This window comes from Orbicella faveolata, unplaced genomic scaffold (genome assembly GCF_042242905.1).
Source record: "Orbicella faveolata isolate gen_17 unplaced genomic scaffold, um_ofav_v1 contig_25, whole genome shotgun sequence".
Lineage (NCBI taxonomy): Eukaryota > Metazoa > Cnidaria > Anthozoa > Scleractinia > Merulinidae > Orbicella > Orbicella faveolata.
In genome coordinates this window covers 16,880,001-16,907,085 of record NW_028301553.1, presented here as the reverse complement: position 1 = coordinate 16,907,085, position 27,085 = coordinate 16,880,001, and the positions used below count along the sequence as shown (strand labels likewise).

The window sequence follows — 27,085 nt, the reverse complement described above, 5'->3', positions numbered from 1 at the left end:
ACGCTGTCTTCGTTGCTCACCAGGAATCCTGATTGGAAACGAGATATGTTGTACGGTTTTTCCCATAGAGCGAATTGAACAGTTCTTCATCAGTTAAAAGATGTTTTTTGTTACCTCGGAAAACAAACGAACATAGTAATGAAACGAATATAAGACAAAGAACCACTTAATTGGAAGTAATTTGCCTTTATTCAGTGGAAGTTGACGTCTCCAAAAGCTCAATGCATGCATGTTTACGTTTACATGTGAAAGTCGCAATCTTTTCAAATACCCGTTGTTGAACTTGTTCAGCTTTGCGACTGGCCAAAACCCAATCAATAGGGTCCCGTTAGAACAGGGCATAAAAACTCAAAATTTGCATTTGGGAGTTTCACTTTATTGTATTCTTCTACAAAACAAGTTCATACATGTATATCTCAAGTTCTCATCGTAGAATACCGCTATTGCTATCACTAAATTAAAATTAAAAAATACTGAGATTATAAACCGTCTTGTTTTTTTTGATTTCTCGCCCTGCGCGCGTAACGCACTAAAGAGCTCCGAACACCGCTCTTCTAGAGTTACGTTCATCTTCAATGGTTTTGTTCGCGAGAAATAAACAAACAGCAAATAATCTCCTATACACTCTTCGACTGCTCTTACGCTATAATCATTATATGGTATGCTAACTATGGAAATAGTAGAAAAGGCCGTGATTTTTTGCTGTGCGGTTGATACATTTTAACAACACAGTTCTACAATCCTAAATGAAGACTTGCAGAACACGGTAAAGTCCTAACACTAACATATCGGAACCAGCGCTGATAAGCATCCTTGGAGGGAGCTAAATCCCTCGAGTAAGGCAGGAATCATCAACTGTAAGATAAAAGAGAGCTCAAGGGCTGTACAATCTCTGGGCCATTATGCAGGAGCTAGACTTAAGTAATCCCGTTCTGACGTCTTAATGTCGACCGCTTGGCCTGTAACAGGCATAAATACAATAACTGCTAATGGAAAAATGTGATATTTATTAAAAACCTAAGAAGTTTTGAAACGACCATTCTACAACACTTATGCGTCATCCACCTCGTTCCCAGGCTCTCTCTCCTTTACCTCACTTTAAGGGAGGCAAAAGAGAGAGAGAGCCTGGGAGCGAGGTTGATGCATCATACAGAGTTGTCTGATCCAGTCACGAAAAGAGTTATGGATCACCCTAGTGATCACGTGACTTCAACCAATTGTAGAACAAGAGCAATTGTCGGTGAGTGACGCAATTTTGTAAACAGTAAGGGTAAGTTTTTTTTTTTTTCTCGATCAACGCATTGTGACCAGTTCTTCGGAAGACGTAGGATGAATTGCCACGGTATCATCAAAATCTTTCTTTGTCGCCCCCATTTTGACCGCCACGGAAAAACCCTGCAGCATCTCGTCACAGCCTATTCCAAGAATATGCAGACCAATAATCTAAGGAGAAAAAGACGAGAAACAGTTTAAGGAGCCACGTCACGGTTTTCGCATCTTGAAAAGTTCTGAAGTCTAAATTTTTCAAATTCGTTGTTTGTAATCCGTGTTAATCTTCTTATTACTTAACCATCCTTGTTCTTTGATGGTCTATTATCATCTTTTTGATGTTTTTCTATCTGAGTAAACTACTATTTTCAAGTTTTCTTCAATTTAAAGCTTATTTTGCACATGGCCAAAATACTAGGACTGAGCTTCTTTTAGCTCAACGACAGAGTCGCGGCCACCATCTCGAAAGTCTGGAAACTGATACATGGTTAGATATACAAGATACGTGTACATAAATAAGCCATTTTCGAGAAGTCTACAGTCTGTTTCAAAGGGCACTACAGTCTGTTAGTGCCCTTAAGCGCAACAAGGCCATCGGGTTAGACAGAATAAGTGCCCGTTTACTGAAATGTGCTTCTCGAACTATAACTCCATCAATTACGAAATTGTTAAATTTGTCAATAGCAACCAACGAGTTTCCTAACATCTGGAAATGCGCTAAAGCCACAGCACTTTTCAAAGCCGGTAATCGTACTAGCCCGTCTAATTATCGCCCTATTTCTATTTTACCAACTCTCAGTAAAGTCCTAGAGAGGGCTGTGCATCATCAATTTTATCAATATCTTAACCAACATAACTTACTCAACGAAAAGCAATTCGGTTTTCGGCCTAAACATTCAACAGTTAACGCTGTTTCTAGTTTTGCCGATGAAATTTTATTAAATATGGAAAGGGGTAAACTGTGTGGAGCCGTATTCTTGGACCTGTCCAAGGCCTTTGATACGGTCGACCACACAATTTTGCTACGAAAGTTGTCGTCTTTTGGGGTAACTTCTGACACGGCTAAATGGTTTGAGTCATATCTTAATGGACGAATGCAATGTACATCTTGCGGTCCGGAACTGTCCGATTTGTTGCCTGTTACGCATGGCGTACCTCAAGGCAGCATACTGGGCCCTTTGTTATTTCTTATATATATAAACGATTTGCCCACTGTCATCAGGCACTCGGAGGTAGCCCTATATGCTGACGACGCAGTGCTTTATTGCTATGACTCAAACCCAGCTGGTCTAGAGTGCGCCCTAAATGCCGACTTGTATTCTATTGCTATCTGGTTATATGATAACAAACTCACTCTTAATGTTGATAAGACCAAAACAATGCTTATTGGTAACGATTCCAAGTTGCGCAAGTTAAACAGTCTCTCGGTTTCTGTTCTTGATAATCAACTCGATAGTGTTAGAAGTTTTAAATACCTAGGGGTTGTATTATCCTCTAACTTTACCTGGACCGAACATGTGGAACATGTGACATCTAAAGTGAACCAGAGACTAGGTCTTTTGCGTAGGATTAAGCACTTGTTGCCGTATAATGCACGCCTTCTTTATTACAATAGCCTTGTTCTTCCAATCTTTGATTATGCTGATCTGGTATGGGGCGATAAGGATAACGCTGTTTTAATGAACAACCTGCAGGTGTTGCAAAACAAGGCGGCAAAACTTGTTCTAAATAAACCATTGTATTCTTCTGCAACCGATGCTCTCAGTCAGCTTGGCTGGTTAAATTTAAATCAACGCAGGCACTTCCATCGCTGCTTGTATGTTTATAAATGTGTCAATGGAATTACATCTCACAAATTGGAATTATCTAGAAATAGCGATGTCCATAGATATAACACTTGCTCCAAAGATCATCTTAGACTTCCAACAGTAAAACGGAACTGGGGTAAACAGAGAACTTGTTATCATGCCTTTAAAGACTGGAATGCCTTGGACAGTGACTTGAAGAACTCTGACACCATATGTCAGTTAAAAGTAATTTTTTTAAATCTATTAGTCTATAATTTACTTTTGTATTTTTAATATATTTTTTAATTTGTGTCTTTATTTTTTAATAATTTAATGTTATTTTGGACCGGGACCTTTCTGTAGATCACCTACGGGTGAGAAAGCTTCCCGTTAAAATATCATTAAAATAATGAGTCCTCGTTTAAAACTTCTCAAATTATGAAATGAGTTTGATTTGCACGAAAATGAAGGTGCACCTACAGCGAGAAGGATATCGCTGAACACAAAACGACTTTCATTTCCATGGCACAGAATAACTGACGTGGGCGCCAGGGGCTAAGAAGAGCGCGAAAGCAATACTAATGTTCTTTTTCGTAGTTGTTTTTTCAGTGAAACGATTTTCAAAATGTCCTTACCTTCTCTTCTGGCAAAAGACACACTAGTTTCATCATGGTGCTAGTCTTTCGGTGTGTGAACGCATGATACATGTTAGTGAACGAAGTCTTGTAAGCCTTGATTTTGTCTTTTCCATACTTGGCCTCTGCTTCCTCTGAAGTGGAACAAATAGCAGTTAGCTTCCTCGTGTTACTTTTTAGTTCGCTTTTTCCCTTTCCAGTCAGGACAGATGCATAATTTCCATCTCTGTCGAACCTCCTTGGGACTTCCTTAGGCAAATACTCCTGACGTATAGCCTCAAGTTATACCACCCACACCACGGCGGGAGGAATTTGAAAACGCCGCTTTATTTTTACGGTTAGGCTTACTGTCCACACTAATCCGTCACGAAAACGGAGCTTTACGAAAACGCTCTTCAAACCGGAGGAATTTGAAAACACCGGCTTTTTGTTTTCGCGTGGACGGAAAACAATTTGGAAACGGAGCTTTTCGGGAACGATGGCGTCACGATAATCACGTGATTTGTCTGCCCGAGTTTTCCTCAAACACAGATCCAAAATGACCGGTGATTGGTGCGTTTTTAAATTCCTCCGGTGTAGTATGGACGGAGCCTTAGATGAAGTGTGACTGGACGTTAAAATGGCTGCGCGAAAATTGCGGTCATTTTTTTCCTTCAACCACTGCCATACATGTAAATAAAACTTGGACGTGACAAATATGTTGTAAATATGTGACATTTTTTAATACCTTGTGTTAGACCCACAGTTCCTAATGGTGGATGACTGAAAACCACCGTGGGGATGTTATTGTAGTCTAACTTCAAATCTTTTTGTCCGTCAAACAGTCTGTGAGCAAGTCTTCTGCCGGCTGCAATGGCCACTGAAAGGACAATAAAAACAGACCGTACTCATTTCATTTATGCATGTATATACTTAATAATTAGATTATGAGCTCGAGATTTCTATCGGGTGATAGTTGACGAGGGCGCAGCCCGAGCCAACTGTTACACATAGAAATCGAGAGCGAATAATCTAATTGTTTTGGTATAAGTCTACTAGTCGTTTAAACTTTATCTAACTCCTTTTCACAGACACTTTGAAAACGCAAAGACGCGGCCGCCATTTTGTTAACAAGCGCACACTGCTCGGCTACTCACCATCTACTTAACAAATTGCGGCTCGTGGTTCCACAGCCACTTTGACAATGTTATGGCGCAATTCATCATCAATATGAGGACAGACGCATAAAAAAACTGACGTCAATTTGTTTTTTTACAATAACAAGACCCTAAAATGGTCAAATGCCGGAAATAAATGAGGGGAAAACACGCGAACATTGTCAATGGCTTTTCTCGCTTTTTGATTGGCTACTTAAAAAAGTCCGTAAAACCTCATTGGTTAAAAAGTTGACAGTTTAACAGCTGAAAATTGAACTTGAAAGCTTGCATAAATTAAAATTTTATCCGTCTGTACTCTTATTGATGATAAAAATGAGCCAATCAGCGCGCGAGAAATTAGACAGTTATTGTAAAAAACAGAGTAGCTAGTGAGTAGCGCAGCCAATCAGAGAACGGCATTCGTGATAGAACGCTAGTAGATTTATACTAAAGAACGCTAGTACATTTAATGGGTGACAGAGGCACTGTGAGAGCCAAGCATGTGAAAAAGACAATTTCACTATATTTTGTTGAAATTCCTTCATTCCAGTAAGGAGACTTTATTTCAAACTTGGTACTGACTAAAATGGTTAAACATCTATACCTGGGGTGAGTAAAGCTTTACCACACACATCTCCTAAGGCATATACACCAGTCCTTGATGTGTTTTGGAACTTGAAGGGAAGCACAAGGAGACATTATTAACTGCATTTATGGTTTATTTAGCATCTTTCTTCAGTTTGAAAATTCAAAACAAACACTCAATCACTGCATCAATGTGCAAACATACCTCGTCGACTATTATATGCCCTTTGGCATCCATATCTATTCCCTGAGGACATACAAAACAATTTTTAAATCACAATGTTTCAGCAGTTAGAAATGAATTATTTGGAAATTAAGCAATCAAGCAATGTTCTTGATTGGAAGAGGGGTGGAGGGGTGCTCCCTATAATTGACTAACAGGTACAGTGGAAGCCCGCCTTACAACCACCCCCTTAATATGACCACCTCGTTATTACGGCCACTTTGTTCTGGCCCGAAAAAAAGCTCAGTCAGTCATTTTCCTATTTAAAGAACTCCTTTAATACAACCACCCCATTAATACAACCAATTTTCCTTGGCCCGAAGGTGGTCGTTTTCCACTGTACATGCATCTGCCTGAAAGAGTGCCTTTTTCAAGCTGGAAGTATTTGATAAGGCAGGGGGTGGGGGTCATTTTTAGCAGTATAAGAAAAGGGAAAGCTCTCTGTCTCATTTAGGTGATTGAGACGCTGCCTCTTTCAAAATGTCGCCAACAGGTGAAACCACATGTAATGACTAATTTATTCACAGAGGTTAGTGAAGGGATGCAATGTTTCTATTGTATGTATGTGACAGGGGAGCCATTTTCCATGGCAGGAATATGAAAGGGTTTGTCCTTTCTTGTCACAACTAGTATAGAAAAAGGTAAGGGTTTAATATGGACCTTGGAGCTAGTCTCCCCATTCACTTGTTGAGTACTGTTAAGTCCCTGCTCCTGTTTTTGACTTATAACTATTACAGTTGAACTATGCTATTTTGAACTCTCAGTGGAAACATAAAATACAGTTGAACCCCACTATTTCAACCCTCAGGGGAAACAAAAAACAATTCGAAATAGTGGGAGTTCAAAATAACCGATAGTAAATGACTGAAGGGAAAATCCAAGGGAAATGATTTTGAGTTTGAAATAGCAGGGAATGCGAAATAACCGAGTTCAAATTAGCGGGATTCAACTGTACTGATGTAGAAAGCAATCATGTGTTTAGCTTATTACCAAACAGCTAACTCTCTTTGCATGCATCCTCAACCCTTGGTCCATTTAAGACAAGATGCAGTTCAACAGAGAGCTACTGTAGCTTTACTTAGTATTTAGAGTGTATGTACTTGTACATGTAGTTTCATAGTCAGAAATCTGCATTATTATTTTCCCATGCCAGAAAGCTTGTCAACTCTATGGCACATGTTTTACATGTTGATGTTCATCCTTCGTAGTTGAAGATGACCATGACACCTAGTTGGCTGTTGAGCTGGTATGGTGTGTCAGGAGGTGGCTGATGTTTTACATGTTTTACATATAAAACAGATCACTGTCTGGAGGAAATTAAAACATTTTAAGTTGACAACATACCAGACCACCTAATCCAAGGATGTCAGTATTTGGACCTCTTCCGATGGCAAGTATAATGCAGTCAAAACCTGACAGAGCCACCTTATCTTCCTTGTTTTTCAAAGCATGCACAGTCATCAGACCACTTCCACTATCTTTTGTGATCTCCTGGATCTGGAATGAATCGTAATTTGTACTGTCAACACAAGTACCTCATTTGGAGAAGAAGACCAGAAGAAAAGGCAAGTATAATAAAGTGGACCTTTTTACCGATGTCCCACAATATCAACAATTTTTTGTAGTTTTCAAATAAACTAAAAATCACCTCGGTCCATAGTTCAGTTTATCATACTCAATTTACTAAATCTACAAAACATGTTCAAAATGTTTAAATGTTGTTGTTTATAGTGGTCAATGCACCTAGCTACAACTAGCTAGTTCACAGGTATTTACTGTTCAAACATGGCTGAGGAGTTGAACTAGGGTCCACTGAGAAACAACTACAAAGTTTAAAAAGAATTTGTTATAAACTTATAAAGGTATGGGACCTCAAACTTGCAAAGACTGAACTATACACATCAGGAGGCAAGCATTGCCCCCTGGCAAAAATTTCTTTCAATTGTAAAAATTGGCAAGTTAGGGTCCTATATTTTTATGAGTTTGCAACCATGAGACTCTTTTAAACTTTCACAGATTAATCAATACAAAAAATTGGCATGATAAACGGAGTGCTGCAGTTTACTTTTTGTTTGAATAGAAAGATCAGAGAAGCGTGACATTGGTAAAATGGTCCATTATCATTTATTTTCTTTGAAGAGGGCATTTTAGTCTTTAAGCTCAAAATGTCAATTCTCTTTACTAATTTCCATACAATTCTTTTAATGCTAACTCTGAGGAGTGCTTGGTGTATCATTGGCGAGGGCCATAGGCATGCAATGTGTGCATTACTGTACTAGAATGATGTTAGCCAACTATTATTTATTCCTTAGGCCGCGTGGACTAAATGTGGATTTTATTTCTTAAACAGCTTGAAGAGTGCCCGCTTTTATGTATCCATTAGAGTTGCATGCACCACTGTTTATTTATTCAATGACGTGTCCCATTCAAAACTCAACTCAGCGCTGAGGAAGGGCTAGGCTCGAAATGTCTGCTCTAAACATCGTTTTTAATTTGGCACTGAGTTATTACTATTTACAACTTTTGAACTGTTTACTGTGCCATGCAGTAACTGATCCTTTTGGATTACAAATATATATTTTTCCTCTTGCTCATTATAATTTATTGATTTCTTAATTCTCGTCATCTTCTAGACAATATATATATGTACATGTATTGACATTGTTAGGAGATATTAGATGTTGACTACTAAACAATGGGAATTAAAGGAATTATAACCATCACACTTACAGACATATGAGTTTGGAGATCAATTCCAGCCTTGACCATTTCATTGGTAACTCCTTCACTTAGCATGGAGTCAAAGGTTCGAAGCACCTGACAAATGTAAGAATCAAAGTTAAAATAAAGAAAAGCATTTTTTATAAGAAAAGAATTTTATATAAAACTAACAACCAATTGGACATTGATGCATACCCTGTCATATCTGATGAAAGATGACACTTTAGAGCCTAATGCATTTAGTATTCCTGCTAACTCCACGGCAATGTATCCTGCTCCAATAACCGCAGTTTTCCTGATAGATTAGAAGAACACCAGGTTAGTAAATGTCCTATTTCATTATTCATATGTTCAGTTTTTAAATAAAGACAGGCCATTTCTGAGTTACCTTGTGCCTCTGTTTCCAAACTAGTCCTTGTGCAAAACCTTTAAGTCTTAGGAAAATGAGTTTGATCTGCATGAAAATGAACCTGTAGGCAGAACTCATTTTCATATGAATGGATTTGCACGTAGATTCATTTTGACATAGTGGCAAAAGGCAACTCGGAAATGGTCTATTCAATCATGGTCCATGACACTTTTGTTGATTTTTCCTTGTAAAGATCTGTCTGATCAGACTACTGCTCAATCCAATTCTTTCCTCTTGATCACCTTAACAAGTTCTCCCCACCATTCCTTTACATGTACACATGTACTTTGAATGATACATGTATATGTAGCTCTGAGATTTTGGCGCTTCATCAAGATGGTACTTGTATCAATCCCTTAGTTTAAAATAAGGCTGGTGAAAAATGTCCCAAAATGAAACTTGATCAATTAGAAAAATTCACAAGTTAGCTCACTTTGGCAGATCCTCCAACTCAAAGAAGCCATCACTGGTGATTCCATACTGACAGCCTGTTGAAAGAACATCACCACAGTCACCCACAGAAACTGGATATATGTGTGTACTTACAGTACAGGCCCCAGTTGTTTGAAGGCTAGACATTGCTATCCACTAATGCTATCCACCAGATAGTTCACTTTCCAGTGGATAACTGTTAACTAAACAAACCACGCTATCTGCTCAGTGGATAGTGATTTATCCAATTGATAGCATTATCCACCTTTCAAAAAACCCTGCCAGGAATGGAATATTACTTAGGACCTGTACTGATCCTGAAAAAATCCGTCGCGAATGTGTACAGTTATGTAATATTATGTAATTCATGTATAAAGGTCCTAGTATTCAGATGCTTCATATTCTTTAGGATATTCTACAGGATGCCAGCTTGTTACATGTTAAGATCCTTGAGGAAATTGGCATGTGATGTTGTAGGATTTTGTAAGGTTTAGGATCCTGAGTAGAATTCATACTAAAATAAACTAGTATTTTTACCTGGAAATGCAGGTACTGTTGGCCTTCCACCACAAGCAATCAATATGTGTTTGCCACTGTACACAGTGTCCCCAACTTTGATGTTTCCTTCCGGTGTGAAAACAGCATGACCAGGAATGTACTCAACATTGTCCTATGTATGACATGGTCAATAAATTAATTTACTTATTAATTAATTAATTAATTATTAACTTATGATTGAAAATTAAAATCATCTTATATTGTCATATATGTAATCATACCATGGTATTGAATGACAACTAGAATATTTAATTCTACTCATTTAGAGCTTACAACTGTGCTTACTGATCTTCATTCAACAATGACAGAGGTAAAGTCTCCATAAGAGCAACGTGGCCCATCAGGTCGGCACCTATCTCCAGTTTCTGTAGCAGGAAGTGACTAGAAGTATTTCTACTCCCCCTGGCTAAGGTGCTAATTCGCCCGTACCCATTTAATTTACACCTGGGTGGAGAGAGGCACTGTGGGAGTAAAGTGTCTAGCCCAAGAACACAACACTATGTCCCCTGCCAGGGCTTGAACCCAGACCACAGGCAGGTGCACTAACATTGAGGCCACAATACCTCCACAATTCAATTTTAACAATGAGGTACCAAACAAATATTGTTATTAAAAATGAAATAAAAGATGGCATGAGTTTGACATAAATTCATTTCTGTGATTTAATTTCAATTGTACAGGAAACCAACTGGTGTTTTAAAATAAAAGTATTATATAGTGCTTGAATTTTCACTGAATGTCACCTTTTTTAAATTGTTCTCATAAATGCCATTCAATCTCTTGATATATGCATCTCTGGAGTTCTTAACTGTCCTGTTAGAAGCAACAATTTGATTAAAATTATCCTAGCTAGACATTCAAGTGTAAGTTTTTAATATTACCTAGTTCAATCGATATTGTGATTATTAAACTGTAGATGTTATGGAGACATCATGTGATTTTTGTGTACATCATATTGTTATCTGAATAATCTTTGTACACTTGATGAAAATAGATTCCAAGGAAAGTACTATTAAAACAAATATAGCTCTCAGAAAGCCAAAATATTAATGCTAACTACGACATGTACAATTGTAACTGATATTAAATATCTGCACCAGTCTACACTTACGCCCAAGAGAATTTATTAAAAGTGACATCAAAGCCATAATCAGCATGGTCATGAATGTATTCAGCATGGACAGCTGTATTAAACATCACCTACAAACAAGAAAAACAGGTTTTGAAATAAAATTTTACAGCTATCTAGAAGTACTGAAAGAAGAAGAAGGAGGGGGAGGAGAGTCAAATATCCAATTTCTCAGTCAAAATTGTACCAAAATCCCATTTCCCAGCCTGTGTAATTTTTGCCTAAATCCTGGCCCAATTTCCATTTATTTGTTTGTGATTCCAGTCGCAATATTCCAAATCCCATTTTTCTCAGTAATAAATAGGCAAACCCAGTTCCCATTTTATGCCTCTTAGCCTCCTCAGGTACATGTAACAATATTGTTAGATTAAATATGGTACAGAAATAATAATCTGAACCTCCGAGATCCTGTGGATCATCATGGAATTTGACCTTCGTTGCAAAGGAATTAGACAGATGACATCACAATGAGTGAAATGAGTGGGAACTGAATGAAAACTACAGGTGTACTGACCTTCTTTGGAACACAGCCAACATTTACCTGGTAAAATTGAAACGCGGAGACAAGGATCAAAACAATTATACATGTATATGTCTCTCTGATTTATTACCAAAAAGTAATTTATTAATAATCTCATAATGATACTACTTGTCAAGCGTATGTGTCTACGTGTCACTGTTAAGCCCAGGTCAAACTCATCAACTCTTGGCTAAATAGAAACTCTGGTCAACTTCATCTTAGAGTTGATTTAACAAGATTTCTGTGACATGCTGCCTATCTTTTGGCAGCACTCATGCCCAAACATTCTAGTCATGTTACTACGTGCCAACTGGAGTATAACATTGCGTTGTTCCAAGAAAATATCTCTACTCCTCCCACAGAAGGTGTTTTGGTTTGAGCCCTTCCCCCTACCCCACCCTTCTGGAAATTCCAGTTCATCTTGAGTTTATACTTTTTTTTTACAATACACAATTTAGCATTTGAGACCCCACACTCCCGACTGGAATTTCAGATGACCTTCCATAATGTGAGTAAAAATAATTTTATGAAACTGCACAATGACAGCAGTTACTGCAGGCTACAGCTTAAGGAATAGAAAATACAGCTTGTTTGAATATAATGTTAAAACTACAAAGCATTTGAAAAAAGTGAGGGCACATAATTATGTGTAGTTTGATATTATGCAAACAAGAATTAAGAACCACTTAATATATAAGCTCAACTCATGTTAGTAGACTATAGCAGGGGTGTATCCAGGACTTTCCTTAGGGGGGAGGGACTACACCACTAAGGAGGGCATAACTGACTGCAAAATAGTCCAGTTATATTAGAAAGCTGCATGTCACCTCAGAGGGGGGGGGGGGTATAATGATAATGATAATTACCCCCTACACCCCCCCCCCTACATCCGCCCCTGTGTAGTTTATGAATACAACATGACTATACATATTTTTGCGAACTTTTATTAAGTTACATGTTTTCCAATTAAATCATTCTACTGTACATGTAAAACATAGTACAATTAATCATTGAAAGAGAAAAAACCGCTGTTTAACGCCTCATCTGTGAGCCGGTAATCCATTAGTTAGAGTCGGTGGAACTTTTAAGGGTGTCATTAATATCAGAGGTCAATCTTTCTAGCTCTCGTAGGTTATTTAGATCGACAAGATAATGGTAAGCTGTTGACAGCTTTGGGTACCGGCCGGTTTGAAACTTTTAGAATCGGCATGAAGAGATATATCATCGACTGCAGTAAGAAACAACAGATAATAGCTTACTGTTATCTGTCAGGTTCACGCCTTCTACTAATAATAGTAATGTCGCTTTGTTGAAAATTAACTCCGTGTTCTCCGATTCATTTTGAAGGTGACAAAAAGTGCAACGCGAACAATATACTGTGTTTCACCGTTCATTATTAAATGGAGCAAATTTAGCTGTATAAGACCTTGCCGTGTCAGAGTAGAAACCGGGGCCAATATACACTCATTGAAGGACTTAAGATTCTTGCAAGACCAAACCCACATTGCAAAAGATCACAGAAATTAACCTGCTTTTCTGAGTTACACAATACCTACACAAGTTCCACCAAGTCTCCCATGCTCGATAACAGCGGCTTTTGCACCAAGAGAAGAAGCCCTTCTTGCACTTGCCAAACCACCAGATCCACCGCCGATCACAAGATAGTCGAAGGTTTTAACTGCTTCAGACATCATGAGCCGAAACGACAAGCGCATTTGAGTGGAAATTATGAGCTTTCACACCGACTCAACAAGAGTGTTTGCGTGACTCTAGTATTCGGGGTTCCAGGTGTTGCCGGTCTTTCTGGACCGAGATTAATAGACTGGAACCTAGAGTTCCGAAAAAACAAGATGGCGACCAAGTTGTTGTGAGTGGAAAACTTATCATTCGAGAATTCCAATTGTTACTTTGCCTTTTTGCGAAGCTGCTTGACAACATTTACGTTTCAACTAGAGATTGTTATTTTTATATTCGCACAAGTGAAGACTGGCCACGAGAAAGCTTTTTCCTTGGTACTTTGGAGTTTGTTTACTTCGAGGGATTTGTTGCCAAGCGTATCTTCTTTGTTGTAATTTGGCGACTTGCTACTAACAGCTGTACAAGAGAAAGGTTTAATCGAATTGTCGGAACTACCAGAGACATATTTCATGAAAAAGTATCAAAGCTTTGCCATAAGTTGAGTTCTTATCACGCCGCCGGTGTGAAAGTTTACCTGGAGTCTTTTTTCGAGTTTCACAGTTCTAGCGACAACAGCTGATCTGTACATGTGACCATTTTATGCTGCTTATATCAAGCAGTTAAATAAGAGTCACTGAACATCGGCATCTGTTGCCAGAGAAAGGAACTCTTGATACTCCATCTGCCAGACATCATGTCTCTACGGACTAGAATTAATGGCTTCACTGCATGGGTGAATTTAAGGCTATCACCTTCAGGACACTTCATGCACAACATCCTGACCGATCTGCTGAAGGGATACAACATGAAGGTTCTTCTTGAAAGTAAGCATTAATCACTGGTCGAAAATACTACCCTGACACCTCACAGAAAATGGATTTAAAAGTTAGGTCTTTATCTTTGAAATTCATAATGCTGACCAAAGGGATTTGTTGACAAATAGAAGAGTCATCAAATAGTTATTGTAGGGTGCATAATGGATAATTTAGGATTTTCTTAGGCTCTTATCATTGGATATTCTAGGAGTTAACCCGAACAACTTCCCTAGGGATTTGTCTTCGAGACAAATACTGAGACATTTGGGGTTTGCAATTAACGGGCATGACTAGCCCTTCCCCCCTGTTCCCCCAATCCCCCCCCCCCCAGAAAGGCCAGAATTTTGACATTTTAAGAAAAGACTTTATACATGTACAATAAATTACAGCAGGCACATTTGCACGGGATTGTCTAATTGTTATGGATTTTTTCTAAACATGAATATTAATAGTATGACTCTTCAGGAAGCAATTAAAGGCTGATGAGTCAAGAAGAACAGATTTGTAAAGATAATTAGCTATAATATAGATACCAATTAAAGTGGCGTACATCACAGTATGAAAGTTGCCGCATGAATGTGAAATACGGTACTGCTGACAATCTTTGAATAAGTTCTGCAGGATAGTCTGGGAGGGTTAAAAGTTTTTGCTAAACTGTACAAACACCTGCAATGGAGACATTGCCACTTCTCTTTTCTTTTCAAATTTTGAACCTTTGAACCTTTCCACTAGGTTTAACTGGCAAACCATTGGAGAAACTGCAAAGTTTTGATGGGTAAGTGAACTCAAATATTGCTAAAAGCTGTTAGACTGAGAAATTTGAGCAAATAAAACTAATTTTTAAATACAAAATGCTGCATTTGCTAATAATTTGTACTATTTTTTATTTCATTTTATGTTGAGGATTACATCTTGGGTTGTCATTTGTCACTGGTCATTCTCTTTTTATGACTCAAAGTGTCTTCTTACTGGCGCAATGGCCTGACATAAAGTGTGCTTGTCTCTGGATTGAGCAGTCTGGGTTCGAGCCCTGGCCCTTTACTCTCACAGTGCCTCTCTCCATCCAGGTGCATAAATTGGTGGCAGAAAATTTAATGCTGGGGGTAACCCAGTGATGGACTAGCATCCCAACCAGGAGGGAGTAGAAATACTCCTAGCTGCTTCATGCTAGTCAGAAACTGGAATAAGCTCAGTCCTGATGGGCCACTTGGCTTCTACACATACATATGCACACTTTACCCTTTACCTACTTATTTTCTGACTATCTTGTGACACAGTCAGTCATGGACTGAAATATTGATCATCATCCAATTGTTTTCTTTCATTTGAAGATGGATCTCTTTTTCTTATATTTTATCAGGCTTACCCAACAACAGAAGACAACAAGAGTGGAGTGGATAGTGAAGGAACTGAAACATGCGTAAGTTGAATTTAATTTAATAGCTGTGCAGGCATTCTTCTTGTCTTTCAACCACTCTGGTTAAAATTTTTCAAGGATCCCTAAGGGTAAGCTCAATCTTCATAAGCATCTTATTGTGGATCAAAGATCTTCAAAGAATCTGGTCAAAAGATGTTTGTTTAAGGATCTTTAAAATTCTTTTCAGGATCTTGAAAGATCACGATCAAGATCCTTAAATCTTCAAAGGTTTTAATTAGCTTATGGATCTTGTAAAAATATAACAGGATGCTTGCAAAGATACATGTATTTTGCAAGGGTTATCTTCTGCCAATGAAAATCTTTCAAAGGTCTATTTAGAAGACCTAATTCCCAACTTTGAGGATCTTTGGTATGTCCTAAAGATCTTGTAAGATTCTCAAAGATCCTATGTTAATTTCTTGGCTTTCCACCAGTGTTGTACAGGTTGTCCCATTGTTTGCATGCATCTGATCTTGATCGCCAGGTACAGTGTAAAGATTATTGATCTTCATTTTTTATTTAATTATCTCGGCCAATAGGAAGATCATCCCTAAGGACACCTACGTGGATTCTAGAATGTTTGCCATGAGATGCGCTGACCAGGTTTGTCTTTTTTGTGACCAGTATTTATTAATACAATATTATGTCTTTTTATTATTATAGATATTGAATATTCTTACTCTTTGATCCCACTAACTAGAAGTGTGAAATTGGTGCAAATTTTATAGATTATGTGCGGACAAGACTGCTTTTTGGGTGTTTGACTGTGTTTTTTGGAGGAAAGTTGTAATTTTAATTAGTACTTGCCAGATTAGTTAGTACTAGTAGTATATTATTGAATAATGAAATAAATGAGTAAGCTGTTATCATAATATGATTATCTGAATGTTAAATCCTATCACCTTTTAAAATATTTCAAGAAGCTGGATTCAATAAGCCTTTAAACAACAACAACAACAACAACAACAATAATAATAATAATAATAATAATAATAATAATAATAGTAATAATGTTTGTGTTGATTCTGCTGTGAGCACATTATCTCCCAGAGTTTCAAGTGTTTTTAATTCCCTAATTGTATCATGGTTGAGTAATATGATCGTTACTTCTTTACTTTAATAAAAGATAATCTTACTGTTACTTGTTGTAAAATTTTATAGGTTTAATGACAAATTGTGTGATTTCTTTCTTTCTCCTTTCCAACAGGTTTTTGACTTATTATGGTGCCTTGTCTGTCACGATATCTGGTTTGTCTGGGAACGATCTGAATTCCTTCAACAAGCTGAAGGACAGATGCTGACATCCAAACCTTTCTCAGTACGTATTAATAACAATTGTATGGCTGATAAATTAATTTGCTTATCAGACAATCTCCTCTGTGCTCATGAATCAATCCCATGCTGAATTAATTTGCTGTGATTAAAATGTGCTTTCATATGTCCAGACTATTACAAAGTAAGTAATGTTCTATAACCTGTACTCTCTGTTTAATTTTCAGTGGACACCTCCTCCACCTCCACCCAAGACACCTACTCACAAGACTGAAAAATCAATGCTATCAGGCTTTGGATCAAAATCGCTGATTCAGACACCAGTAGGCTCTCCAGAGGTGAAAGCTTAGAGATAAGGCCCAGTTAATGCATATAACCGTACTCGTCTGCTGTATGACATTTGCAGACTGCAGACTACAGACTACATTTTGACCTAAATAGCTCTCCACTTAGCCTGAAAATCACTCACACGTTAAAGCCTGAAAAGCACTCGGGTTAGCCTGTTTACGGTTAGCTATTGATAATGGCAATGGGAATACGATATTAGTTAAAACTTCTGCAGTCTGCAAATGTGATACACCAAAACCATATGTGTAACTATGTAATATATAGCTACATGGAACAGAGCTCTTGACTTACTGTACGTAGGCCCAATGCATGCAAAGAGCTTCATGCCTATGTTGTTGAGCAATATTGAACTTTTTTACAGCTCTTATCAAAATGTACTTATAATCACTTATTAGGAAAAGATCTGGCTACCAATTAATCTATTTTACTTACTGACCATTGAACTTGGGGGCATTAGCTAGGGTCATGTAACAGTATGTGTTCAGCCATTGTGTCCTTGTGATTGATATATCCAATTGAAAGTGATTTGGCAGCAACTTTTGAAATGTAAAATTGAAAATAACTTGTTTGGACTGTGACATTTAAAGTATCACAAACTTGCTGGTGTTTTATGAGGCTGTTTTCACGGTTCATGTTAAAATTTTCTTACACGGCTACCTCTTTCATTCTACTGTTAGTTAAACTAAGTCAAGTCTAGCACAAAAAAAGTGATACTTACAGTTAATATTAACATGTTATTGAAATTTTATCAGCGCTCTGTTTTGTTTATGGGACAATTATAATCAAATTTTTCTCTCTTTACATTTCAGTTGACATCTCCCAGCCCAACAAGCACAGCGTATGTTTTTGATCTATTTGTTTCAACACATAATTCAAAGTTAATGGTAGCCATCCCTGGAGTTATTATTCTTTTTAGCATGTTCCAAACAAAGTTGCTCGAGTAATTAGTAATGTGTACCTCCCACAACTAAATTCCTCTTTTTATGAAATAGTAAATTAAAGGAATTAAGATCATTGATAATGAATTGTTAGCATGAGAAATGGTTTTATGTGTCGGAGGGAGTGGTGTAAGGGTTTATGTGTTGGAATCTGGTTCAAGGGTCCAGGGGTTTCATTAAGGGCTGGGCACCGGGCAAATTGACCAGCTGTGAGGATGATTTTGCATGCCTGGTTTGACCCTGACTAGAATAAAGTTTCTCTTATAGTGAAGTTTTAGTTCAAAAAGTTTTGCCTGCCTGTAAAAACCAGTTGTCTTTCCGCTTAAAATGAAAATGAAACACCAGAGGGGTCTGGCTTTAAATACAATTGGGTAGTAGCTAGGGCTCATCATTGGTTTGTTACAAGTTGTTGTCATTTTTTTAAAGATTAAGGCACAATAATTTTAGTACTCTCAAAATGGGCCTCAGCTTAGAAAATTAATGTAAAGTCAGAACAACCTGTCAGAATGCTGGTAGTAACCATGTGATAAACTAGCATCCCATCCTAAGGGAACAGCAGTTTTCCTGGTAACTTCATGCTACTGAAACTGACATCGGTCTACCTGGGCTCAGGCCCAAGTCAAACATCAAAATTCACTTGAGATGAACTAAATTTCCATTTGAGTAGATCCAAACGGGTAAAGCATTACCGTTAATGTGCCAAACATTGAACTTAATTCAAATTTAGATTGACCAACACATTCGTATCGGTCTGCTACAGACGAACTCAGTTCAGTCAGACGTAGAACTTATCATGAACTTAATTTACTCAGTTTAGTTCATCCCATGTGAAGTTCGATGTTTGACCTGGGCCTTACAGGCTTACAGTGACAGAGCAGTATCAGTTCTGTTAATCAATGAAAGCTTTTGTCTTTAATCAACAGCAAGTCAGATGATATGGTGATCAAACGTCACAGATCAAGGAACTATCCGTCCCCGGAGTACTGTATCCTGGACATGGTCAATGCTCACCTTAAAATGAACCGTGAAGGACGTAAGCTCACTAGGGGTGTTTTGGTATGTGATATTATTCCTGGGGATGACAAATTATAAATTAATTTGCAGTTATCTGATTGATGTCAATGATGCCAACTGGCTTTGTGGTCTCATTTTAGGTTGATGAGTGAGTGCCCTATTTCTAACAAAATTATCATTCTTTCATCTGGACTGTTGTGAATAAAATGGGTTAATATAAGTTAAACAAAGTTAAACGACTTGTTTTCTGTTTGATTAGCACTATTGGTACATGAGTGCACATTTTGGTATTAGGCCGCCATCTTAGATTTCGTAAACTTTGCCCAGGAAGTAGGCTTAAAAATTGAGATGGAAAGCTGGCAGCGTTGAAAACCTGGTCTACTGAGTGTTACGTTCCAAAATAACCCCTGCACTGCGGGCTATTTGATTAGTTAGTTTTGCTTAGCACAAAGCACTTACAGCTATAATAGTAATGCAATACTTAGCAATTGCATTTAGATCTCATACTTGGTAAATGCCTCTTGGTGATTATAAATGTTTGCAAGAAATCTCTTTCAGAAGACTTTGTCGTAATGTGAAAGATTAGAGAACCCTTTCATATTTATTTAGGTTTTTAGAAATCCCGAGTATCAGGTTAGGCAGCTTTCCAGTGTCGTTGTTTTAAATACTCTTTGATTCACTTGTATTTTGTTTTCACAGAGTTTGAGTGACCTAACTGACAGCAGGTATGTAAATTGAAGTAATTATTAATGTAAATATTGAACAAAAGATAATAATCAATTAGTGAATAAATAAACTGGAACCTTCTTAACATCTACAGTAGATAATAAAATTATTTCTTTTCTCTGTAGACATTGCTCTAAAATCACTCCAAATTTAAAGAGAGCATATAATGTTTTAGATTTGGTGCAGTAGGTGAAGAAACAATTGCTTATTGCAGAATTATTTTTGGATCCCGATGGGGGATGTGTGGCACATTGAGATGCTACTCCTTTTTGAAATGATGATATTTTTTGTTACGATTTCTGTCTTCTTTTTTTAGGGTTCTGTGTGCTCTTGTGAATTCATTTGTGCCTGAAACATTTACCACAGAAGTCTTACTAAATGACAGGTCTGCTATTAAATGCTGGTCAAAATTAACATTTATTTGATATATATTAAAGTAAATTTTATCTATTACCTGCTATGCATGTTATATACATATGAGTGTTACCTCAATACTTATTGTCATAAGTTCTCATTTGATGATAGTGCTTATTGTTTATAGATGACAGTAAGCATGTAAGAGGAATGACTACATTCATGGAAAACGTTTGGTATTTCTGGCTATAGATGTACAATAATATTAATATCACCTTGATGACTATTATTTTCTTTAGATGGACAATAAACCTTGCCTTAACAACTGCAAACCAGATGTTCAAGTCTTCCAATCCTTTTGACTCTCAAGACTTGGTTGAGGTAGCTAGTTTTATATGCATTGTAACCATAAATGTTCCGTCAAAAAATGAAAAAAACCTGCAGCTGCAACCAGGGGTCTCCTACGGAAAAAGGCGCGCGTTTATCTTAGCCAATGAGACTCGCCACCTCGCGTTTATTTGAATAATAATAGGCAATATGACAGACCTAAGATATTTCATGAACTGTAAGTAAGTGTCCCGAGAACAATAAGCGTTCTGCGCCATGGTTTAAAATCGTATTTCTATTACTCGACAGGAGCACAGAACTAGCACAAGCTGTTGACGTAACGATGGGGCGAGAAAAGAGAATTTACATTTTAATTTTTTCTTAGCCGAAATTCTGAAACAAAATAATAGAAAACTTGTTCTTCGTGTTTCTTTGAGTTATGGAAACACTCGCGGAAGTTTGGAAGAACTCGAAAAAGCTGTGGAAACACTCGCTTCTTGGCTCTCGCGTTTCCACAACAATTCACTCGTGTTTCTATACCTCGATAGAAATACGGTCCATGTTTTCTATTTCTTAAGTAACGTCACCCATCAAATGTTCTTATTCTGTGCTTCTCCAGGAATCTTAGCCCAACTATTTTTCCCTTTTTTGTCTCAGCAATGTTGTAGGAATGTAACTCAATATGTAATAACATCTAAGTTGCTTTTAATTACTTTGTTACATAGGGTGACATCATGGCAGTGTGCTGTTATTTTGGGTTTTTCTTCATGAGTGGATACAGGTATCGTCAATCCAGAGCAGTGCTGAAGAGACTGGTGAGCGTGACTCTTTCATTCTCAATGAAAATCTTATTTCTCCTAATGACATTGATGCATTTTCAAGGAGACAGGTGATGAGAATTTAAAAAAAGATCATGGACAAGGGGGCCGGGCCCTTGTCTTGATGTACTAACAGCTGTATCACCAATTCGCAGAACTAAATATAAGAACTGTCGAACCTCCACTAACGGCTACCTCTCTACAATGGGCCGCTTTCCGCTGTCCCCAAGGTGGCTGTTGTGGAGAGGTTCAACTGTAAACATTACAAGTTATTCAGCAGCTTATTCAGAGTCCCTGCTATGCATTACAGCCAGCTAGTGAAGCCAAGATAAATGTCAGACCCTCTCTGTCTAACGCACGTGGCAGTCAGACAACAGTCCCATGCTCCACTGTTGCTCTCCTCTAATTCATGAACAAGGATGTTGCAACAGATTTGGGATGCTTTACAGTGTGACTACTCGAACCGGGCCACTCGGAAAAGAGTTATCAATCAGAAGGTTACTTGATAACAAAGGATAGCGATCTCATCATTTTTTTGTTATATAAACCAACAACACTGAAGAACACGAACAATAGTTCTGAACAAAATTGAAAACCCAACACAGTGCGAAGTGCTGCCAACCTCTCAGGAAGCTTTGTCATTTGTGTTAGTTTCGATCCTAATTTTTTGGCGTTTTTTAACGGTTTTGGTTTAGTTGTCGCAAAATGAGTTTTCAAGCTAAATTTTTCGAGCGATAATTTGCCGTCAAGGACGGAATCTCTGAGTGTATATAACGCAGAGGAGTCGATAGTGTTTATGTTTTCACGTCAAACAGACCGTTGTTTGCCGTCACGAGAAGCTACCAGTTCATTGTTCTCAGGTTACGATTTGATTGGTTAGTTCTCTTTCAGGTGGCCCAGGTTCGAATAGTCGTACTGTAAGCCTGGTTCCCACCTGTGAGCTAAGGAGATAAGCGCATTGCCAAGCGTAATCACAGGAAAACGAAACATTTTCCTTTTTCTTGTGATTGCGATTATGCTTATTGTTAATCACTAGTGTTATGCTGATTTCACAAGTGGGAACTGGCGCGAAATAAGCACAAGCATAAGCCCAAGAATTCAACCAGTCGCCATCAACAATCATGTCATTGTTTTTTTTAGGATGAGTTGAACGTTTTAAAAATTGGAATCAAAGATGAAATGGAACAGTTCCCGTCTCTTATCACAAATTTGAAGGATTTGAAGAGAAAGAAAGAATTAGAAAATGCTATATCCGTTTATGATGAAGGTACATACTGCACTATATTTTGAATTTTTGTTTTATTAAAATGTTCAAATGTATAAATGCATATTGTTCAAATGTATGTTTTCTGTTTACGTTCACTGGATTGTTCATTTACATGCACCCTCTTTTGCTTATTTGATCACCCCGGGGGTGGGGGTGGAGGGAGAATTCCCATGTGAAAATGTCGGTGATGCACGTCGAGAAAAGAGACCATTTTGGGTGTGCCTCGAGCTTTATTTGTCCCCTGAAAGATACCACTTTAAAACGGACAGAAAGCGTTTTTTGTTAATAATTTCTTCGAGTTCAAGCCTACAAGATACCTTGACTGCTTAAAAAAAAAATAAAAAATCATCCCCAAAACTCCAAGTGAGACCAAAATCCGTGATTTACACCCCTAAACGAGAGCAATACCGACCTTTTCTTGTGGGAATCCTCCGCACGGACTCGCTGAATTTTTCCTGAAAACTTTTAACTGCCGTGATGCGTTTGTTTTCAGAAATCCAGTTTTTGGAACAGAACTACGACATTGTCAAGTGTAACGTTTGGATGAGGCAAGTGGCAGAGATCCAAAATAAGGTATTTGAAGATAAGAGAGTGGAGCGGAAAAACAGTCTAACGTTCCTTGAATTCTATGTCGCCTGCTTTAGAGGCTGACAGAGTGACAATTTCGCTAACACCGTTTCCATAAACCAGGGGCTTCAGTAACGTTTTCAGAAGGAGGGCAACTTGTTTCACAAGCGGGCACATCGTTTTGAATTTAACTTCTTTAAAAGAATAACTTTCCTCTAGATGGTCAAACCAGGCAGTCATCCTCATAGCTGGTCAGTTTGCCCTGTGCTCGGCCATTAATGAAAACCCTTCATTGACCCTTTAAGCTTAACGTTTGTTAACAAAATACCTGGTTAGAAAATATATATTCTCTTTGCGTTTCATACAGTGCAGAGCAATGGTAGCCGAAAAAATTGTGCAACGATTTGATGTGGTTAAAGTTCCCAGGTGAGTAATAAGCTTATAGATGACTTCATAGGAAGTGCAGCCTAAACGGTGTATGGGTTTTTATGCGAAACGTCGTACGGTACGAGGCGAAGCGAACGAGTGAGCTTTCTGAAGTTTTCAACGAGAGAATAATCTTTTTTACTTTTTTAATTTTAAATTGAAGATAGTTACCCGAATCTTATGGACAGTTTTGTAGTCGTATGAAGTTCTTTTCTATCTCTGTGTGTGTACAGTATTGATCTGTAATGTGATGTTATTTTGATTCCAGGAACACCACAATCAATGATCTAGCAGTTGACATGATTATCAACCTGGTAAGAGGTTCTTTTATAGTAAAAATGCTGATGTTTTTGTTTACTTTATTTGCGTAAAAGAATTCTGTGACGTATTCCTTTAGTTAGTTTGTACATTTTTACTTAATTGTTATTTTCTTTTCTTGGCATAACTGTAAATTAGCTGGTGCGTCCTGTAGACTCTGCTTATCAAGTCTGCAGGACGCACCGTTACAATAGCCAAGTTTAAACTATGTCTATGTTTATGTCTGTGTTTCCTTTCATCCTTTAAAATGTCGGAATAATTTAGAACAGATGATGGGTGTTTGCCAGTCACTCATTCACTCACTCCCTTACCGAACCCTTCACTCACTTGCGCTCACTTATTCCGCTCTCCGGTTTTGAGACTCGTTACATGCCCCCCTAGTTCTGTCACCTGCGTTTTTTCCTCCTCCTCTCTTCCTTGTCCCTTCATATGATCGCTGTCCCCTCTCTCCCTACCACGTTTACTCACTTCTCACTGTGTACCCCCTCTCGAACGTCGTTCCCTCACCTTTCACTGCCACCTCCATCCAGTCCCTCCCCAGCTCAATATCCACTAGCCTCCTACGAAGACATTCTTTTGGCTCGTCATGGGTGACGAGCCTAAAGAGCGTCTGCGCAGGAGGCCAGCTCTCCACCCCATGCTTGGAAAATTTGTGTATGGAGAGGCGCGAATACCTCATTTTGCTCTTAGATCCGATTTGATTTGGATATGAGTTTAGATGAATTATTGCCAGCGGTGGAAGACGTATTTTATCTACGAGTTGTTAACGTAGCCCCTTTTCATTCTCTATCAGAGTCTAACATGTGGGACAGGTTTTTACAGTAGCAAAATGCATGAAACGGTTTGGAAGGGTCGCAAGCTTGTACTGAAAGACAAAGAGACTGGTGAGTCAATCTATGAAACTCTTTGATTGGTTGAAAGTCACACGCGTTATGAGTTGCTAAAACCTTAATCAAGATGCTACGCACATTATGATTGGTTTTAAACTCAAGCAAAGATCTTGACACCGACTGCTTTTAGGGAGCTACGTCACGGTTTGCACATCGTGAAAAGTTCAGCCTAAATTTTTCAAGTTCGTTGTTTGTAATCCATGTTAATCCTCTACATCCTTAACCATCCTTGTTCCTGTATGGTTTATCATTATCTCTTTGGTGTTTTTTTATCTTAGTTAACTATTATTTTGAGGTTTCCTTCAATTTAAAGGTAATTTTGTATGTGGCCAAAATAACTCAAAATACTGTGACAGAGCTCTTGTAAATAACATGTAGATATAGGTCTCCCTGATTGTAACAAATTTTTGTCTTTGTAACGTTCTCACTGCAGGCGAATTTTTTGACGACTTCTCGGGAAATACAGATCAGAAAGGTAACGCTTGCCAGACTGATTCTTATGTAACCACTAGTGTAGTAAACCCAAAACCAAAACCAAGGTAATCACCCTAGCCAATCTCAAAGGGCACAGAAAACATATTGAACCAATCAAAACTCATAGTTATTACATGTAGAAGACGCAAAGCGCGGAAAAAACGGGTGCAAACGAGCCATGATTGGTTTTTGTTTTACGGCTTCTGATTGGATGAAAAAGGGCCCCGAGTTTTTTTAAGCCAATCGTGTAGCGTAGACGTGTAAAGTTAATTACGTTTCCACACTCGATTAAAAAACCGCTCTAAAGTGTGTATCTACCGCGACAGTCGGCACAACTTCGTTGTGGACAAAGTGTATGGATCCTACTGCAACTATTTGTAACTTGAATAAGGGAAACTTACAAATAACTCGTAAACGTTTCCAAAGTTTAATTACCCTCTCATTTTCAGTTGACGTTTCTAAGAGAGACAAGGGTTAAAACTGTAATATTCTATGGGTTTACAATTTAGTCTTTCAATTGTGTTTAATCTTTCAGAAACCGTGCGACAAATGCTTGGCTTGGAGGAAGACCAAGTGGTGGAATTAAGTGGTGATAATGCAAAATATGAGGTAATACATTTTGAGGGAAAATGCACTAAAACACGCGTGTAAGAAGCTTCATTTTTTGAAGTCTGGTAAAACAAGTTCTTTTGGGGGTAGTTATTGGAAATTTAGGTTAAGTAGGTTCTTGATTATTAGGTCCTTAATTTTTATGAAAGAGGTGTAGTTGTTAATTACCAGAAAAAATAAATACAATTAGGTTTGGTCCTTGAATATAGTTACTGTATTTATTCGCAACTGTATTAGGTATTTTCTTGTAATATAAATTTGAAATAGACCTCAAAGTCACACTCCTTGGTTAAAATGTTTATCATAACTTCGACTGTAACCCACGTATAAGAACCTGCTTGATCTTGCTTAGCTAAACAGGTTCTTATATTTTTGGGCAAAAAAAGAAAAAATCTCTGCCAGTAGGTTCTTAAACGACTAGGTTCTTACACGCGGGTTTTAACTATAATTCGAATTCAAAGTGATTATGAAAACATGCAGCCCTTACAAAGGGCGGGAAAACGCGCGCAGGTCGCGTCACGCATATGTTTGGCTTTGTTCAAGGAAGGTTCTTGTAACTGGTCAAACCAAATTGCATCAGTTTTATAAACCAATTACAGAACTTAGCAAAGTGAACACCGGTATTTTTCACAGTCTTCCAGTTGCGTTTCATTTAAAAGATGAGCCAAGAAAGAGATATCCTTCCACTTAACAACAAACTTTCAAACACGATCATCCTATTTATATATAAGTTGTAAGTTCGTTCTCTTTCCTCATTGATTATCACGTTCTGTCCTGTAGACGAAATCAAAGCATTACTGTTGGTTTTTCTTTGATACATGAAATAGTAATTGTTGATCTAAGTGCACCTTGTTAGCTTGGCAACTTATCACCGATAGAGGCTTGTTCTTCTTACTCTTCAGATTTACTTTGAAAGCTCATCTAGAAACAAAACGTTAAAGGCTGGATCTTGGTATGTCAAATAAATGACTTTTTACTCATTTCTTGCATAATTGTTTCTGCTTCTAAAGCGTATTTCATCAACTTACAATGATTTTCAATTTTCTCCTCAGGTTCCTATACCAGATATTTCCAGGCACTACACTGCAGTGTCAGCGACTGCTGTTCAAAGCAGCGAAGACAGGAGAACTAGATACAGTACAAAAACTTGTATGTAAAGTTACATTGAATCCAGTGTTTCAGTTTAATGGGTGTTCTAAAATGCCCTCACAAGAAAAACAGATATAGTAAGCTCAAGCCTCTCCAGTGCTTAATGGGTCCGGTCCATGACCAAATGTTTTGGAAACCCCGGGAAAGTGTTGATAGACGTGCGATCTGACTAGAAGGAGCAAAAAGAAAGACCAAAGGAAAAGTCATGTTTTGTTCTCGATAAATCTGAGTGTGTCAACTGCAATACGAAGCTTCTAGTGAAATCAAGATTCTTT

At 37.9% G+C, this 27,085-nt stretch overlaps 2 protein-coding genes across 3 annotated transcripts in view; one reads left to right on the top strand and one right to left on the bottom strand.

Annotated features, from left to right (window-relative positions):
• Positions 1–354: 354 nt before the first annotated feature.
• On the bottom strand, positions 355–13,172 carry LOC110052237 (glutathione reductase, mitochondrial-like). Its single transcript, XM_020758347.2, has 14 exons — positions 12,961–13,172; positions 11,399–11,425; positions 10,867–10,955; positions 10,499–10,568; positions 9,735–9,867; positions 9,199–9,253; positions 8,552–8,651; positions 8,366–8,452; positions 6,980–7,132; positions 5,618–5,659; positions 5,432–5,501; positions 4,419–4,550; positions 3,692–3,825; positions 355–1,443 (listed from the first exon to the last, which is right to left on the bottom strand). Exons 1-14 carry the CDS (start codon positions 13,117–13,119, stop codon positions 1,294–1,296), a joined length of 1,401 nt encoding a protein of 466 aa, XP_020614006.1. The 5' UTR covers positions 13,120–13,172; the 3' UTR covers positions 355–1,293.
• A 69-nt stretch (positions 13,173–13,241) lies between these two features.
• LOC110052267 (uncharacterized) overlaps positions 13,242–27,085 on the top strand; it is a 32,012-nt gene continuing 18,168 nt past the window's right edge. Inside the window, exons 1-21 of one of the 2 annotated variants that reach the window (XM_089294219.1) lie at positions 13,242–13,905; positions 14,629–14,671; positions 15,257–15,316; positions 15,853–15,916; positions 16,521–16,631; positions 16,813–16,923; positions 17,743–17,771; positions 18,795–18,927; positions 19,585–19,610; positions 19,928–19,996; positions 20,265–20,346; positions 21,018–21,107; positions 22,251–22,377; positions 22,871–22,950; positions 23,312–23,370; positions 23,639–23,684; positions 24,482–24,572; positions 25,012–25,053; positions 25,588–25,661; positions 26,564–26,613; positions 26,714–26,810. In XM_089294219.1, coding sequence (XP_089150345.1) covers positions 13,776–13,905; positions 14,629–14,671; positions 15,257–15,316; positions 15,853–15,916; positions 16,521–16,631; positions 16,813–16,923; positions 17,743–17,771; positions 18,795–18,927; positions 19,585–19,610; positions 19,928–19,996; positions 20,265–20,346; positions 21,018–21,107; positions 22,251–22,377; positions 22,871–22,950; positions 23,312–23,370; positions 23,639–23,684; positions 24,482–24,572; positions 25,012–25,053; positions 25,588–25,661; positions 26,564–26,613; positions 26,714–26,810 — 1,614 coding nt within the window. In that variant the 5' untranslated portion in view covers positions 13,242–13,775. Of the gene's footprint in view, positions 13,906–14,628; positions 14,672–14,785; positions 14,964–15,256; positions 15,317–15,852; positions 15,917–16,520; positions 16,632–16,812; positions 16,924–17,742; positions 17,772–18,794; positions 18,928–19,584; positions 19,611–19,927; positions 19,997–20,264; positions 20,347–21,017; positions 21,108–22,250; positions 22,378–22,870; positions 22,951–23,311; positions 23,371–23,638; positions 23,685–24,481; positions 24,573–25,011; positions 25,054–25,587; positions 25,662–26,563; positions 26,614–26,713; positions 26,811–27,085 lie in introns of those variants that run through there. The other variant, XM_089294221.1, reaches the window with a different exon arrangement.